Source organism: Pristiophorus japonicus, chromosome 22 (genome assembly GCF_044704955.1).
Source record: "Pristiophorus japonicus isolate sPriJap1 chromosome 22, sPriJap1.hap1, whole genome shotgun sequence".
Taxonomy (NCBI): Eukaryota; Metazoa; Chordata; class Chondrichthyes; family Pristiophoridae; genus Pristiophorus; species Pristiophorus japonicus.
The window spans coordinates 34,559,258-34,572,179 of NC_091998.1; the positions used below are offsets into that span (position 1 = coordinate 34,559,258).

Consider the following 12,922-nt stretch of genomic DNA (forward strand, 5'->3'; position numbering starts at 1 on the left):
GGGCAGAGGAAACGTTTCAAGGACAGCCTCAAAGCCTCCTTGATAAAAATGCAACATCCCCACTGACACCTGGGAGTCCCTGGCCCAAGACCGCCCTAAGTGAAGGAAGAGCATCCGGGAGGGCGCTGAGCACCTTGAGTCTCGTCGCCGATAGCATGCAGAAACCAAGCGCAGGCAGCGGAAGGAGCGTGCGGCAAACCAGACTCACCACCCACCCTTTCCTTCAACCACTGTCTGTCCCACCTGTGGCAGAGACTGTAATTCCCGTATTGGACTGTTCAGACATCTGAGAACTCACTTTTAGAGTGGAAGCAAGTCTTCCTCGACCCTGGGGAATTGCCTATGAGGAGTGTGATAACCAAGGGGGCGGTGCGAGTGACAGTGTTCAGGGAGGAGCTGATGCGAATAGTGGGCGCAGAGCTGGGGCAGAGCATGATCACGGCCCCGCCCCCAGCCACTCCTCTCTCGCCTCGTCCCCTCCCCATGCCCTCTCTAGCCCCGCCCCTTGGCCCGCCCCTCCTCTCTAGCCCCTCCCCCTGCCCCCCCCCCCCCCCCCCGGCGCTGCGCCGCGCGGGCGATGACGTGGCGCTGCCGAAGCGGCAGGGTTGTGGCGCGCGCCTCCTGAGCCCGAGAGCAGCGCGAGGCGGGGCCGGAGCCCGAAGCCCGAGCCCAGAGAGCGCCTCAGCACCGCCCGTACCCCGCTCGGCATGGCACCCCGCACCGCGCCGCTGCTCCTCGCCTTCCTCGGCCTTGCCGTGCTCCGGGGCCGAGCGGATGAACACGAACACACGGTAAGCGCGGGAGGGAGAACGGGCGATCGGGACTCCCGGGGGCTGAGGTACTTTTAGTCCCGGCGTGTGAGGGCCTAGGCCCATGGTGCGGTGTGAGGCCCCCGGCGCCGGGGTGAGTGGCCTCCCCCGCCCCCTCCCTCTCCCCTCGGGCCCCAGCTCCGTGCTGTCACGGCCTGGTGTGGCGCAGGCCCCAGCTCAAGGCCCCGGCCTCGGGTTGATTGCCGGGGCCTGTGGTGCGGGATTAGCCGCTGACCTTGTGCCGCTGGCACGGGCCGATCCCCCCCCGGCCTTGCAGCCAACTCGGGCCGGAAGCCTGGGGCAGGGCCAGGGTTGGATGAGCCCGATGTGTAACGGGGCCCGGCCCTGGGATCCATGTTGTGGTGGAGCTATGGTGTCATTGTCGGGAGCTGGAGCCAGAAATTGTGCTTTACAATCCAGTGGCTGCAGTAATGGTAATGATGGCACTACAGCTGCCTTTTAATTTCCTCATTCCATCCTCAGGCATTCATTATCCTGCTCAAAAACCGCGTCGAATGGTTGCTGTTGTCCCTTGGCTATATTTGGGTGACTGGCTGTCAGCGCCCTGTGTCCTACTTGTACATTGAGCCTTGGCATGGTTTATTCCTAATCCTGTGTGAATTGTATACTAAGACAGGATTTAATAGCATTCAAATTGGTTGTGACAGCTACAAAAGTTATCAGGTGAACTGCGGGTAACCAAACATTGCTTCTCCAGCAATCTGCTTGTCGTAATGGCAATAGAGAGCTTTTTCAAGTATTTCCATTAAACTCTTATTTTTTTCCCCATATAAACATCCAATACCACAAGGCTGACTGTCATCAAAGCATTCTGGCCAGTTTTGATAGGTCCATGGATGTGTTAGAAAGTGTTCTGGAGATGAAAGTTGTAACTTGAGGTATAAAATGTAATAATATTAGAAACATCTTGCGAGCATTACAGAGCACGATATCCGAGGTTCAGTTGCTGTTTGTTGACTGATCTCCGCCAGGCCAGTTGTACGGTCTTAACCTGCTCGGGTTAGCAAGGGGGAAAGCAGCGTGCTCGGTGAGTCCTCGTCATTATCCAGTGAAGAGCTTGGTGACAATCGGTAGACGAGACTTGGTTGTGAAGAATGGCAATTAGAAGTCTGCTAGTGCATTGCATACCCCACGAATAATTGGGACCTTGAGCAGGGAAAAAAGAATCTGATGATAGCAGAGGGCCTGATGACAGCTGGTGAATATAGACTAAATTGAGGGGGGAGGAAAGCCAGATTTGGAATTTCGATTTAACATGAAGAAACAATGCACAGAGACTCCATGGAAATAATGTGATTATACTGTTCCAAGTCTCAATAAATTACTATTCAAAATTAACCATTGTCCATTTAATACTGGACAAAACAATAACAAAACGTTAATCAAATGTGGATATGTAGGCTAAATCTATTTCTGTTCTTGTATTCACATGATGTGAAATATTGGCAGATACATAAACGTTTTCTGTGAACATTGTGCTCAAGCTAAAGGATGTTAACACTAGAACGTAGGAATTAGGAGCAGGAGTGGGCCATTCAGCCCCTCAAGCCTGCTCCGCCATTCAATGAGATCATGGCTGATCTACCTCAGCTTCATTTTCCTGCATTATCCCCATATCCCTTGATTCCCTTAATATCCACAAATCTATCGATCTCTGTCTTGAATATACTCAAAGACTGAGCCTTCACAGCCCTCTGGGGTAGAGAATTCCAGAGATTCACCACCCTCTGAGTAAAGAAGATTCTCCTCATCTCAGTCCTAAATGGCTGACCCCTTATTCTGAGACTGTAACCCCTGGTTCTAGACTCCCCAGCCAGAGGAAACACCCTCCCTGCATCTACCCTGTCAAGCCCTGTAAGAATTTTGTATGTTTCAATGAGATCAACTCTCATTCTTCTAAACTGTAGAGAATATAGGCCCAGTCTACTCAATCTCTCCTCATAGGCACATCCATTTTGGCACTCGCTGTTGCCATCAAGCTCCTCCAGGTCAGGTTTTGCACAGTTAGATGCAGAATAAAGCTCCCCTCTACTCTACCCCAACCTCAAGCGCAACACCTGTTACAGCAGTATGATATTCTGTCATTTCCAAACCAATCCTGTGGCCAAGTGAAATTGCGACTTAGTGCTAAATTGGGAGCGATAGGTTGTCCTGCAGGCCCATACTCACGAGAAACTCGATTGAGATTGCCCCTAACACATTTCAGTTACAACCCCTTCAGTCAGCAAACAGGAAACTTTCATTCCACCCGTTTGGGCTGAACCTCGATGATGTACCCAATCGTGGGAAATTGGAACCAAGTTGATCCTCTGTCACAGACGTGTAATCCAATGCCTGAATCAGGCAGTATTCCAGGGCCTGACTCATTGATGGAACCTGAAGGGAGAGACCTGTCATGAGGAGGGCCTGGGAGTCTTTCCGGTATGTCAGTGTCTACAACAATAGGGTAGTTGTGGCTTGGACATGTAATGGGTAGAATGTGGTCGTAAACTGCATGCCTTAGAAGCAGGTAAAAGGCTGGTGTCTAACCTTCCGCGCTGCCCAGCCCACATTAGTGGATGTTTAATTTCTGAATGAAACCATAGTTTTCCCTACAATCTTTTAGATTATAATAAGTCAATATTTCCATTAAGATTACACGCTCAAAGCACTAATGTAGGGAACTAATGATAATTGTCCATTCCTAGGAGAGCCTGTTACTGTTTTTATTCCTTGTTTGTAGAGTGCGTCCAGTATATCGTACTGATTGTACGCCTGTAGTTTAGTATACAGATTTCATTTATTGATTTCTTGGTATTTACACCTGATGGACCCAAAATCAATGGTGATAAATTAATGAGATGATAGATCCGGGTGCTAAAATTGAGCAGGTGTTTCTGAGAGAGCAGTTACACACCCAGTTGGAGTGGGTGGAATTGCACAAGTAGAGGCGCAGATATGAGTATTAATGATGCTTACAAAATCCTGAAGTGCTTGTTTACTCTTCATTCCCGTACTGTTTACACTGGGAGATATTCAACCAAATGTAACATTCCATCTTGCATACAAGTTAAAAGTTTACAAGTAAATTATGTTAAACAGTTAGGCACTGTTTAGTAGAAATGGTGATTATATGAAGATAGTTTTGCAACATGAAAGGCAGAACAATAATCCTTGTAATAATCGCTGCATGCTGTATTGCAGAACATTACCTCCTAATGAAGATAAATGGAGTCAAGCCCAAATAAATGAATGGAATGTGAAAGGAGAGAATTTTTTTAAATTATTAAGCTAGGTGAACTGGCACCCCATTGTGTAGGACACCAGAGACTGAAGAAATGAGTAGAAAAGACAAGGTAAATCGGGAAGCGGTTTTGGGTGATGTCAAGCTTAGTTTTAAAAGCTATAGGTTGTTGGAGGAAGGGAAGGTTGAGGGAGATTGAATTTCAAAGTTTGAGGACCTGAGGAAAAATGAATTATTGTGGAAAAGTATTTAAGTGCAACTTAATTTGAGCAGAGGTTCCAGGAAGCAGGAAAGGCCGACAAAAAGGAGGAAAATAAAATACAATGTAGTTAAAGAAAGGACTTTATTCAGCAGCTTCTTGTGCCTCTCAGAAGTGCCTAAAGTGCTTCACTGTTGCTATGCAGGGACATGTGGCAACCATTTTGAAGAGCACAAGGTCCACCACAAATAGGTAATACAGTAACTAGTTCATCTTTTTTTGTCGTAACACTCAGCAGAGCAGGCAGCATCTGTGGAGAAAGCAAAAAATTTAAATGTTTCAGGTATAACCCTTTGTCCTAACCAGAAGATATTACAGATGAAGAGCTTATAAGAAGGAATAGAGCAAGGGAAACGGGTTGGGAATAGCACAGTGAGTGGGAAAAATTTGCCAGATGGACTATAATGTGGGAAAATGTGAGGTTATCCACTTTGGTAGGAAAAATAAAAAAGCAAAGTATTATTTAAATGGGGAGCGATTACAAAATGCTGTAGTACAGAGGGATCTAGGGGTTTTTCTACATGAAGCACAAAAAGTTAGTATGCAGGTATAGCAAGTAATCAGGAAGACAAATGGAATGTTGGCCTTTATTGCAAAGGGGATGGAGTATAAAAGCAGAGAAGTCCTGCTCCAACTGTACAGGGTGTTGGTAAGACCACACCTGGAATACTGCGTACAGTTTTGGTCTCCTTATTTAAGGAAGGATATACTTGCATTGGAGGCAATTCAGAGAAGGTTCACTAGGTTGATTCCTGAGATGAAGGTGTTGTCACATGAAGAAAGGCTGAGCAGGTTGGGCCTATACTCACTGGAGTCTAGAAGAATGAGAGGTGATCGTATTGAAACATATAAGATTCTGAGGGGGCTTGACAGGGTAGATGCAGAGAGGATGTTTCCCCTCATTGGGCAATCTAGAACTAAGAGGCATGTTCCATAATAAGGGGTCGCCCATTTAAAACCGAAAGAGAAGAAATTCCTCCTCATGAGGGTCATGAATATTTAGAATTCTCTACCCCAGAGAGCTGTGGAGGCTGGGTCTTTGAATATATTTAAGGTGGAGATAGACAGATTTTTGAACTGCAGGAGAGTCGAGGGTTATGGGGAGCGGGCGGGAAAGTGGAGTTGAGGCCAGGATCAGATCAGCCATGATCTTATTGAATGGCGGAGCAGGCTCGAGGGGCCAAATGGCCGACTCCTGCTCCTATTTCTTACGTTCTTATGCAAGTACTGGAACAAGCCTTGGTTTAACATCTTCTCAAGGATGGCACTTCTAACGACTCCTCTCAGTACTGCACTGGAGTCTCAGCCTAGATTACGTGCTCAAGTCCTGCAGTGGGAATGAAGTGAGAAATAGGGCCTGATTTCCTAATGATTCTCTGTCTCCATCACTTAACATGGCAATTGCTTTTACTCCGGAAATTAGTCTGGATGAGTTTTTTTTTGGAGACAGGGAAGACTGGAGAAAAATAAATGTGTGACCTGAGTAGAATATAATACTTTTCAGAGGAGAGATGGAGGAGAGGAAGACATTTGACAAATGGCTGTGGGGAACAAAGAGAAATAAAAATAATTAAAAAAAAAAAGAATTTAAAAAAAACATTAATCTTGGAGCAAAATATCCCAATTAGCCCATAGGCAGGTTGTCCTCAACCCCTAACACGGCTCAGTAACTCTGCTTTTTAAAATTTGTTCCTGGGATGTAGGTGTTGCTAGCAAAGTCAGCATTTATTGTCCACCCCTAATTGCCCCTTAAGTAGGTGGTGGTAACTCGCCTTGCACCATTGCATCAGTATGGTGAAGGTACTTCCACGGTGCTGTGAGGGAGGGAGTTCCAGGATTTTGACCCAGCGACAATGACGGATCGACGATATGTTTCCAAGTCAGGATGGTGTGTAACTTGGAGGGGAACGTGCAGGTGGTGATGTTCCCATGCACCTGCTGCCCTTGTCCTTCTAGGCGGTAACAGTCCCAGTTTGGGAGGTGACTTCGAAGAATCCGTTGCAAGTTGCTGCAGTGCATCTTGTAGATGGTGCAAACTGCAGCCACGGTGCGCCGGTTGTGGAGTGAGTGAATATTTAAGGTGGTGGATGGGGTGCCAATCAAGCGGGTTGCTTTGTCCTGGATGTTGTCGAGCTTCTTGAGTGTTGTTGGAGCTGCTCTCATGCAGCAAGTGGAAAGTATTCCATCACACTCCTGACTTGTGCCTTGTAGATGGTGCAAAGGCTTTGGGGAGTCAGGATGTGAGGCACTTGTTACAGAATACCCAGCCTCTGACCTGCTCTTGTAGCCACAGTATTTATGTGGTGGGTCCAATTAAGGTTCTGGTCAATGGTGACCCTCAGAATGTTGACGGGGGATTTGGCGATGTTAATGCAGATGAATGTCAAGGGGTGGTGGTTAGACTCTCTTGGAGATCATCCTCATCAATCATAGGCAGTCCCTCGAAATCAAGGAAGACTTGCTTCCACTTCAAAAGTGAGTTCTCAGGTGATAGTCCAATACAGGAATTACAGTCTCTGTCACAGGTGGGACAGACAATGGTTGAAGGAAAGGGTGGGTGGGGAGTCTGGTTTGCCGCACGCTCCTTCCGCTGCCTGCTCTTGATTTCTTCATCCTCTTGGCGACGAGACTCAAGGTGTTCAGCGCCCTCCCAGATGCTCTTCCTCCACTTAGGGGCGGTCTTTGGCCAGGGACTCGCAGGTGTCAGTGGGGATGTTGCACTTTATCAAGGAGGCTTTGAGGGTATCCTTGAAACATTTCCCCTGCCCACCTGGGGCTCGTTTGCCGTGTAGGAGTTCTGAGTAGAGCGCTTGTTTTGGGAGTCTTGTGTCGGGCATGCGAACAATTTGGCCTGTCCAATGGAGCTGGTCGAGTGTGGTTAGTGCTTTGATGCTGGGGATGTTGGCCTGATCGAGAACACTAACGCTGGTGCGTCTGTCCTCCCAGGGAATTTGCAAGATCTTGCGGAGACATCGTTGGTGGTATTTCTCCAGCGATTTGAGGTGTCTACTGTATATGGTCCACATCTCTGAGCCATATAGGAGGGAGGGTATCACAACAGCCCTGTAGACCATAAGCTTCGTGCCAGATTTGAGGGCCTGCTCTTTCAACACTCTCTTCCGAAGGCTGTGCTGGCGCATTGGAGGCGGTGTTAAACTTCGTCGTTGATGTCTGCCCTTGCTGATAATAGGCTCCCGAAGTATTGAAAGTGGTCCAGTGCCGTGGATCTTGATGACTGGGGGGCAGTGCTGTGTGGCGGGGTCAGGTTGGTGGAGGCCTGGCACTCGTGTGGTGCGAATGTTACTTGCCACTCATCAACCCAAACCTGAATGTCGTCCAGGTCTTACTACATGCATGCATAGGTTGCTTCATTTGCAACTGAGGAGTTGTGAATTGAACTGAACACTGCAATCATCAGCAGATATCCCCATTTCTGACCTTATGATGGAGGGAAGGTCATTGATGAAGCAGCTGAAGATGGTTGGGCCTAGGATACTACCCTGAGGAACTCCTGCAGCGATGTCCTGGGGCTGAGATGATTGACCTCCAACACCTACAACCATCTTTGTGCTAGGTATGACTCCAGCCAGTAGAGAGTCCTTCCCCTGTTTCTCTTTGACTTTAGTTTTACTAGGGCTCCTTAATGCCACACTCAGTCAAATGCTGCCTTGATGTCAAGGGCAGTCACTCTCACCTCACCATGTTTGGACCAAGGCTATAATGAGGTCTGGAGCCAAGTGGTCCTAGTGAAACCCAAACTGAATATCGGTGAGCAGGTTATTGAGTAAATGCTCCATCACTTTGCTGCTGATTGAGAGTAGACTGATGGGGTGGTAATTGGCCAGATGGGATTTGTCCAGTTTTTTGTGGATAGGACATACCTGGGCAGTTTTGTACATTGTCGGGTAGATGCCTGTGATGGAGCTGTCCTGGAACAGCTTGGCGAGAGGCGCAGCTAGTTCAGGAGCACACGTCTTCAGCGCGACAGCCGGGATATTGTCAGGGCCTATAGCCTTTGTTGTATCCAGTGCTCTCAATCGTTACTTGATACACGTCCAGTGAATCGAATTGCCTGATGACTGGCTTCTGTGATGGTGAGGACCTTGGGAGGAGGCCGAGGTGGATCATCCACTTGGAACTTCTGGCTGAAGATGGTTGCATATGCTTCAGCCTTGTCTTTTGCACTTGTGTGCTGGGCTTCGCAATCATTGAGGATGGGATGTTCATAAGAACATAAGAAATAGGAACAGGAGTAGGCCATACGGCCCCTCGAGTTTGCTCCGCCATTCAATAAGATCATGGCTGATCTGATCATGGACTCAGCTCCACTTCCCTGCCCGATCCCCATAATCGCTTATCCCCTTATCGTTTAAGAAACTGCCTATTTCTGTCTTAAATTTATTCAATGTCCCAGCATCCACAGCTCTGAGGCAGCGCATTCCACAGATTTACATCCCTCCGAGAGAAGACATTTCTCCTCATCTCATCTCTGTTTTAAATGCAGCCTCCTTCTCTCGTTAGTTGTTTAATGATCCATCACCATTCATGACTGGATGTGGCAGGACTGCAGAGCTTTGATCTGATCTGTTGGTTGTGGGATCGCTTAGCGCTGTCTATAACATGCTGTTTCTGTTGTTTAGCATGCATGTAGTCTTGTGTTGCATCTTCCCCAGGTTGGCACCTCATTTTTAGGAACGCCAGTTGCTGATCCTGGCATTCTATTCTACCTTCCTCGTTCAACCAGGGTTGGTGGTCTGTCTTGATAATGGTAGAGTGAGGGATATGCTGGGCCATGAAGTTACAGATTGTGGCGGAATACAATTCTGCTGTTGCTGATGGCCCACAGCGCTTCATGGACAGCCAGCTTGGTCAGTAGTGGTGCTACCGAGCCACTCTTGGTGATGGACATTAAAGTCCCCCACCTAGAGTACATTCTGTGCCCTTGCTACCCTCAGTGCTTCTTCGTTGTGGTGTTCAACATGGAGGAGTACTGATTCATCAGCTGAGGGAGGGCGGTAAGTGGTAATCAGCAGGAGATTTCCTTGCCCATGCTTGACCTGAAGCCACGAAACTTCATGGAGTCTGGAGTCAATGTCATACTCCCTCATGGCTGTATACCACTACCGCCACCAACTCTGGTGGGTCTATCCTGCCAGTGTGACAGGACATACCCAGGGATGGTTATGGAGGAATCTGGGACATTGGCTGAAAGGTATGATTCTGTGAGTATGACTATGTCTGGCTGTTGCTTGACTAGTCCATGTGACAGCTCTCCCAATGTTGGCACAAGTTTCCAGATGTTAGTGAGGAGGATTTATCTGGGTTGACTGGGCTGGGCGTGCCGTTGTCGTGTCCGAAGCTGCCAATGTTGATTCCGGTTTTATTATTCTTTCCTGTAGTGGTTTGTTACAACTGAGTGGCTTGCTAGGCCATTTCAGAGTCAACCACATTGCTGTGGGTCTGGAGTCACATATACGCCAGACTAGGTGAGGACATTAGTGAACCAGATGTGTTTTTACGACAATCCGGTAGTTTCATGGTCACCATTACTGATGCTTGCTTTTTATTCCAGATTTATTTAATGAACTGAATTTAAATTCCACAGCTGCCGTGGTGGGATTTGGACTCGCTTCTCCGGATAATTAATCCAGTAACATAACCACTATGCTACCGTTCCCATATTTGTGCTTCCTTATCACCTCTGGACTTGACTATCCAATGCACTCTTGACCAGCCTCCCTAGGCCTACCCTCCAGAAACTTGATGTCATCCATCTCCCCTGTGCTCGCTGACCTACAATGGCTCCCAGTTAATCAATGCCTCAATTTAAAATTCACATCCTTGTTTTCAAATCTCTCCATGGCCTCACCCCTCCCTATCTCTGTAATCTCCTCCAGCCCTATAATTCCCCCAAGTGCTCTGCGCTGCACCTATTCTGGCTTTTTGACCATCCCTGATTTTAAATGCTCCACCATTCAGCTGCCGAGGTCCTAAGCTCTGGAATTCTCTCCCTAGATTTCTCCGCCTCCCCACTTCTTTTTCCTCCTTTAAGATGCTCCTTAAAACCTACCTCTTCGACCAAGCTTTTGGTTATCTGCCCTATATCTCCTTATATGGCTCGGTGCCAACAAAAATGTTTGATAATGCTCCTGTGAAGCGTCTTGGGTTTTATTATATTAAAGGCACTATATAATTATACGTCGTTCTGTTTATATTCACTGGTTTTCTTTAAATTTTAATGACCTGGAGGTTTGAATGGGGTTGTTCTTGGTGGTGTTGTGACATTGGTGGGTTAGAAAGCCAATTCAAACACCAAGATCTGTTAACATGCATAGTTTGAGGTGTATGGAAATTATTGGGGACATTGACTTAAACTTAAGCTCCATAGTATGAACCTAATTGACCTATGGAAACCAAGCTTAGATGCTCCTGCCCTTGAGAAGTATATGGTCTAACTGAATGGGATGGCTTTCTCTTAATCCCATGTTTCAAATGTTGGTTTGCTATAGTTTCCTTCTCTGGTTCATTGGCTTCAGTTCCTGAAAGTGGATCCCAGGTCCCTTGTGCACAAGCATTGACTCCGCAATGTCCAATATCTACGTGCCCGATAGCGTCGCCCGGATGATGCAACAATGTGCCACACTTGACGTACAAATTGGATATCGTGTCTTTTGCATGTGCCTCCACGTGCTTCTCCAATCTTTCAGCAGCTGGACAATTTATACTCCGAGACCAGGCCAGAACAAACATTGATATTTTTATTTCTCAAGATTGCAGTGAACATACAGAGCAACTGTTATGATAAATTTCACTGAATTTAATGAGTACAACTTGTTTTTGCGTCATACAAAATAATGAACATAGTATGCTTTCCCACATCGGTAGATCATCTTGCTTGAGTTGATAAAATACTCCCTAATGCATCCTGCCCTGATTCGGGACAGAAACCTTCACTAGCAGCTTCCAGTTTAAAGGTCTTGTCTGTCGGTGTACGTTTATGCCTCTATTTTATCTCTTTGTTCACAACCAGAACTTCAGCTTATAGCAGACAACCCCAGCTGAGGGCTTGGGATCTGGGACTTCCCAATACAGTGGGTGTCATAGAAACATAGAAAATAGGTGCAGGAGTAGGCCATTCGGCCCTTCTAGCCTGCACCGCCATTCAATGAGTTCATGGCTGAACATGCAACTTGGCAACTTGTCGGGTGTCTTGCTTACCAAGACAGACTAATGAATTGCTTATTGTTTGCAGTCTTTTGGGGAAACAACTTCAATGCTTAGCTCATTAAAATTTTAACCACCTTCATTCTTTGTGCATTTTTAAATGTATGGATATACTGCTTTAAAAGAAAGACTTGCATTTATATAGCGCCTTTCATAACCATCGGACGTCCCAAAGCGTATTACAGTCAATGAAGTACTTTTTGAAGTGTATTGACTGTTGTAATGTAGGAAACACGGCAGCCAATTTGCGCACAGCAATGTGATAATGACCAGATAATTTGTGTTAGTGATGTTGATTGAAGGATAAATATTGTCCAGGACACTGGGGAGAACTCACCCACTCATCTTCGAAATAGTGCCTTGGGGTCCTTTACGTCCACCTGAGAGCGCAGACGGGGCCTCGGTTTAACGTCTCATCCGCAAGATGGCAGCTCTGACAGTGCAGCACTCCCTCAGCTCTGCACTAGAGTGTCAGCCTAGATTTTTGTGCTCAAGTCTCTGGAGTGGGACTTGAACCCACAACCATCTGACTCTGAGGTGAGAGTGCTACCCATTGAGACACGGCTGAAAAATTAAATATTTAAATTTGCTTTCTTCCAAATCCTTTCTGTGGAAAGATGGTCCAAAATGTAACAGTTTTGAATCAAGCACTCATCTGTCACACCTCATGTCTCTCTTTCCTTTGTGGAAAATATGTCACACATCTGATTGACTCTCATTAAACAGCAACAAATCATCATCATAGGCAGTCCCTCATATCGAGGATGACCTGCTTCCACGCCAAAAAGGGATGAGTTCACAGGACCTAATGAAGTTTCAATGAAGGACCTAATATTCCAGATCCCGAACTACATCTTGAAGCATGGAAGATTCCTGTGCGTGGATTTTTTTAATATGTGGTGGCCGTTGCACACCAACCACCACACAGGCTTGACAGAGCCTAGGTCTTGGTCCAGTGGCAAGGATTACCCAAGACGACTGGAGACCAGCTCTGCTGCACGGGCCTAATGCACACACATATTGCAGTGTGGGCTGGCCCATGCTGCCCCTGGGCCCAAGCCTCTTCTGGCCTCGAACTCGCGCCTCTCCCGGGTCCCGATCACATCCCTCTACAATCTCTCACCGCTCCTTCGCCCCGACCTCGCCGCTTCTGCTGTATCTGCCCACACTACAATCACCGACCTGGACCTTGATGACATCCCTCTTCGTTGCCGTTGCCCTCCTGCACCAGCTCATGCTGTACCTTGAAGTGGTATGCCTCCACGTTGCCCATGGCCGCCAATTGCTGCTCCTTTTATGGTCCCGACCTGCCGCTGATGGTCTCTCGCAGGTCAGGGCCGCCACACTGTGGCAGCAACAAAACGCATTGGTGAAACCACCAATATG

At 47.3% G+C, this 12,922-nt stretch overlaps 1 protein-coding gene across 1 annotated transcript in view; it reads left to right on the plus strand.

Moving 5' to 3' along the window:
- Positions 1-572: 572 nt before the first annotated feature.
- tm9sf3 (transmembrane 9 superfamily member 3) overlaps positions 573-12,922 on the plus strand; it is a 154,188-nt gene continuing 141,838 nt past the window's right edge. The window contains exon 1 of the mRNA XM_070865918.1: positions 573-791. Within this exon, the coding sequence (XP_070722019.1) occupies positions 708-791 (84 nt within the window). The 5' untranslated portion in view covers positions 573-707. The remainder of the gene's footprint in view (positions 792-12,922) is intronic.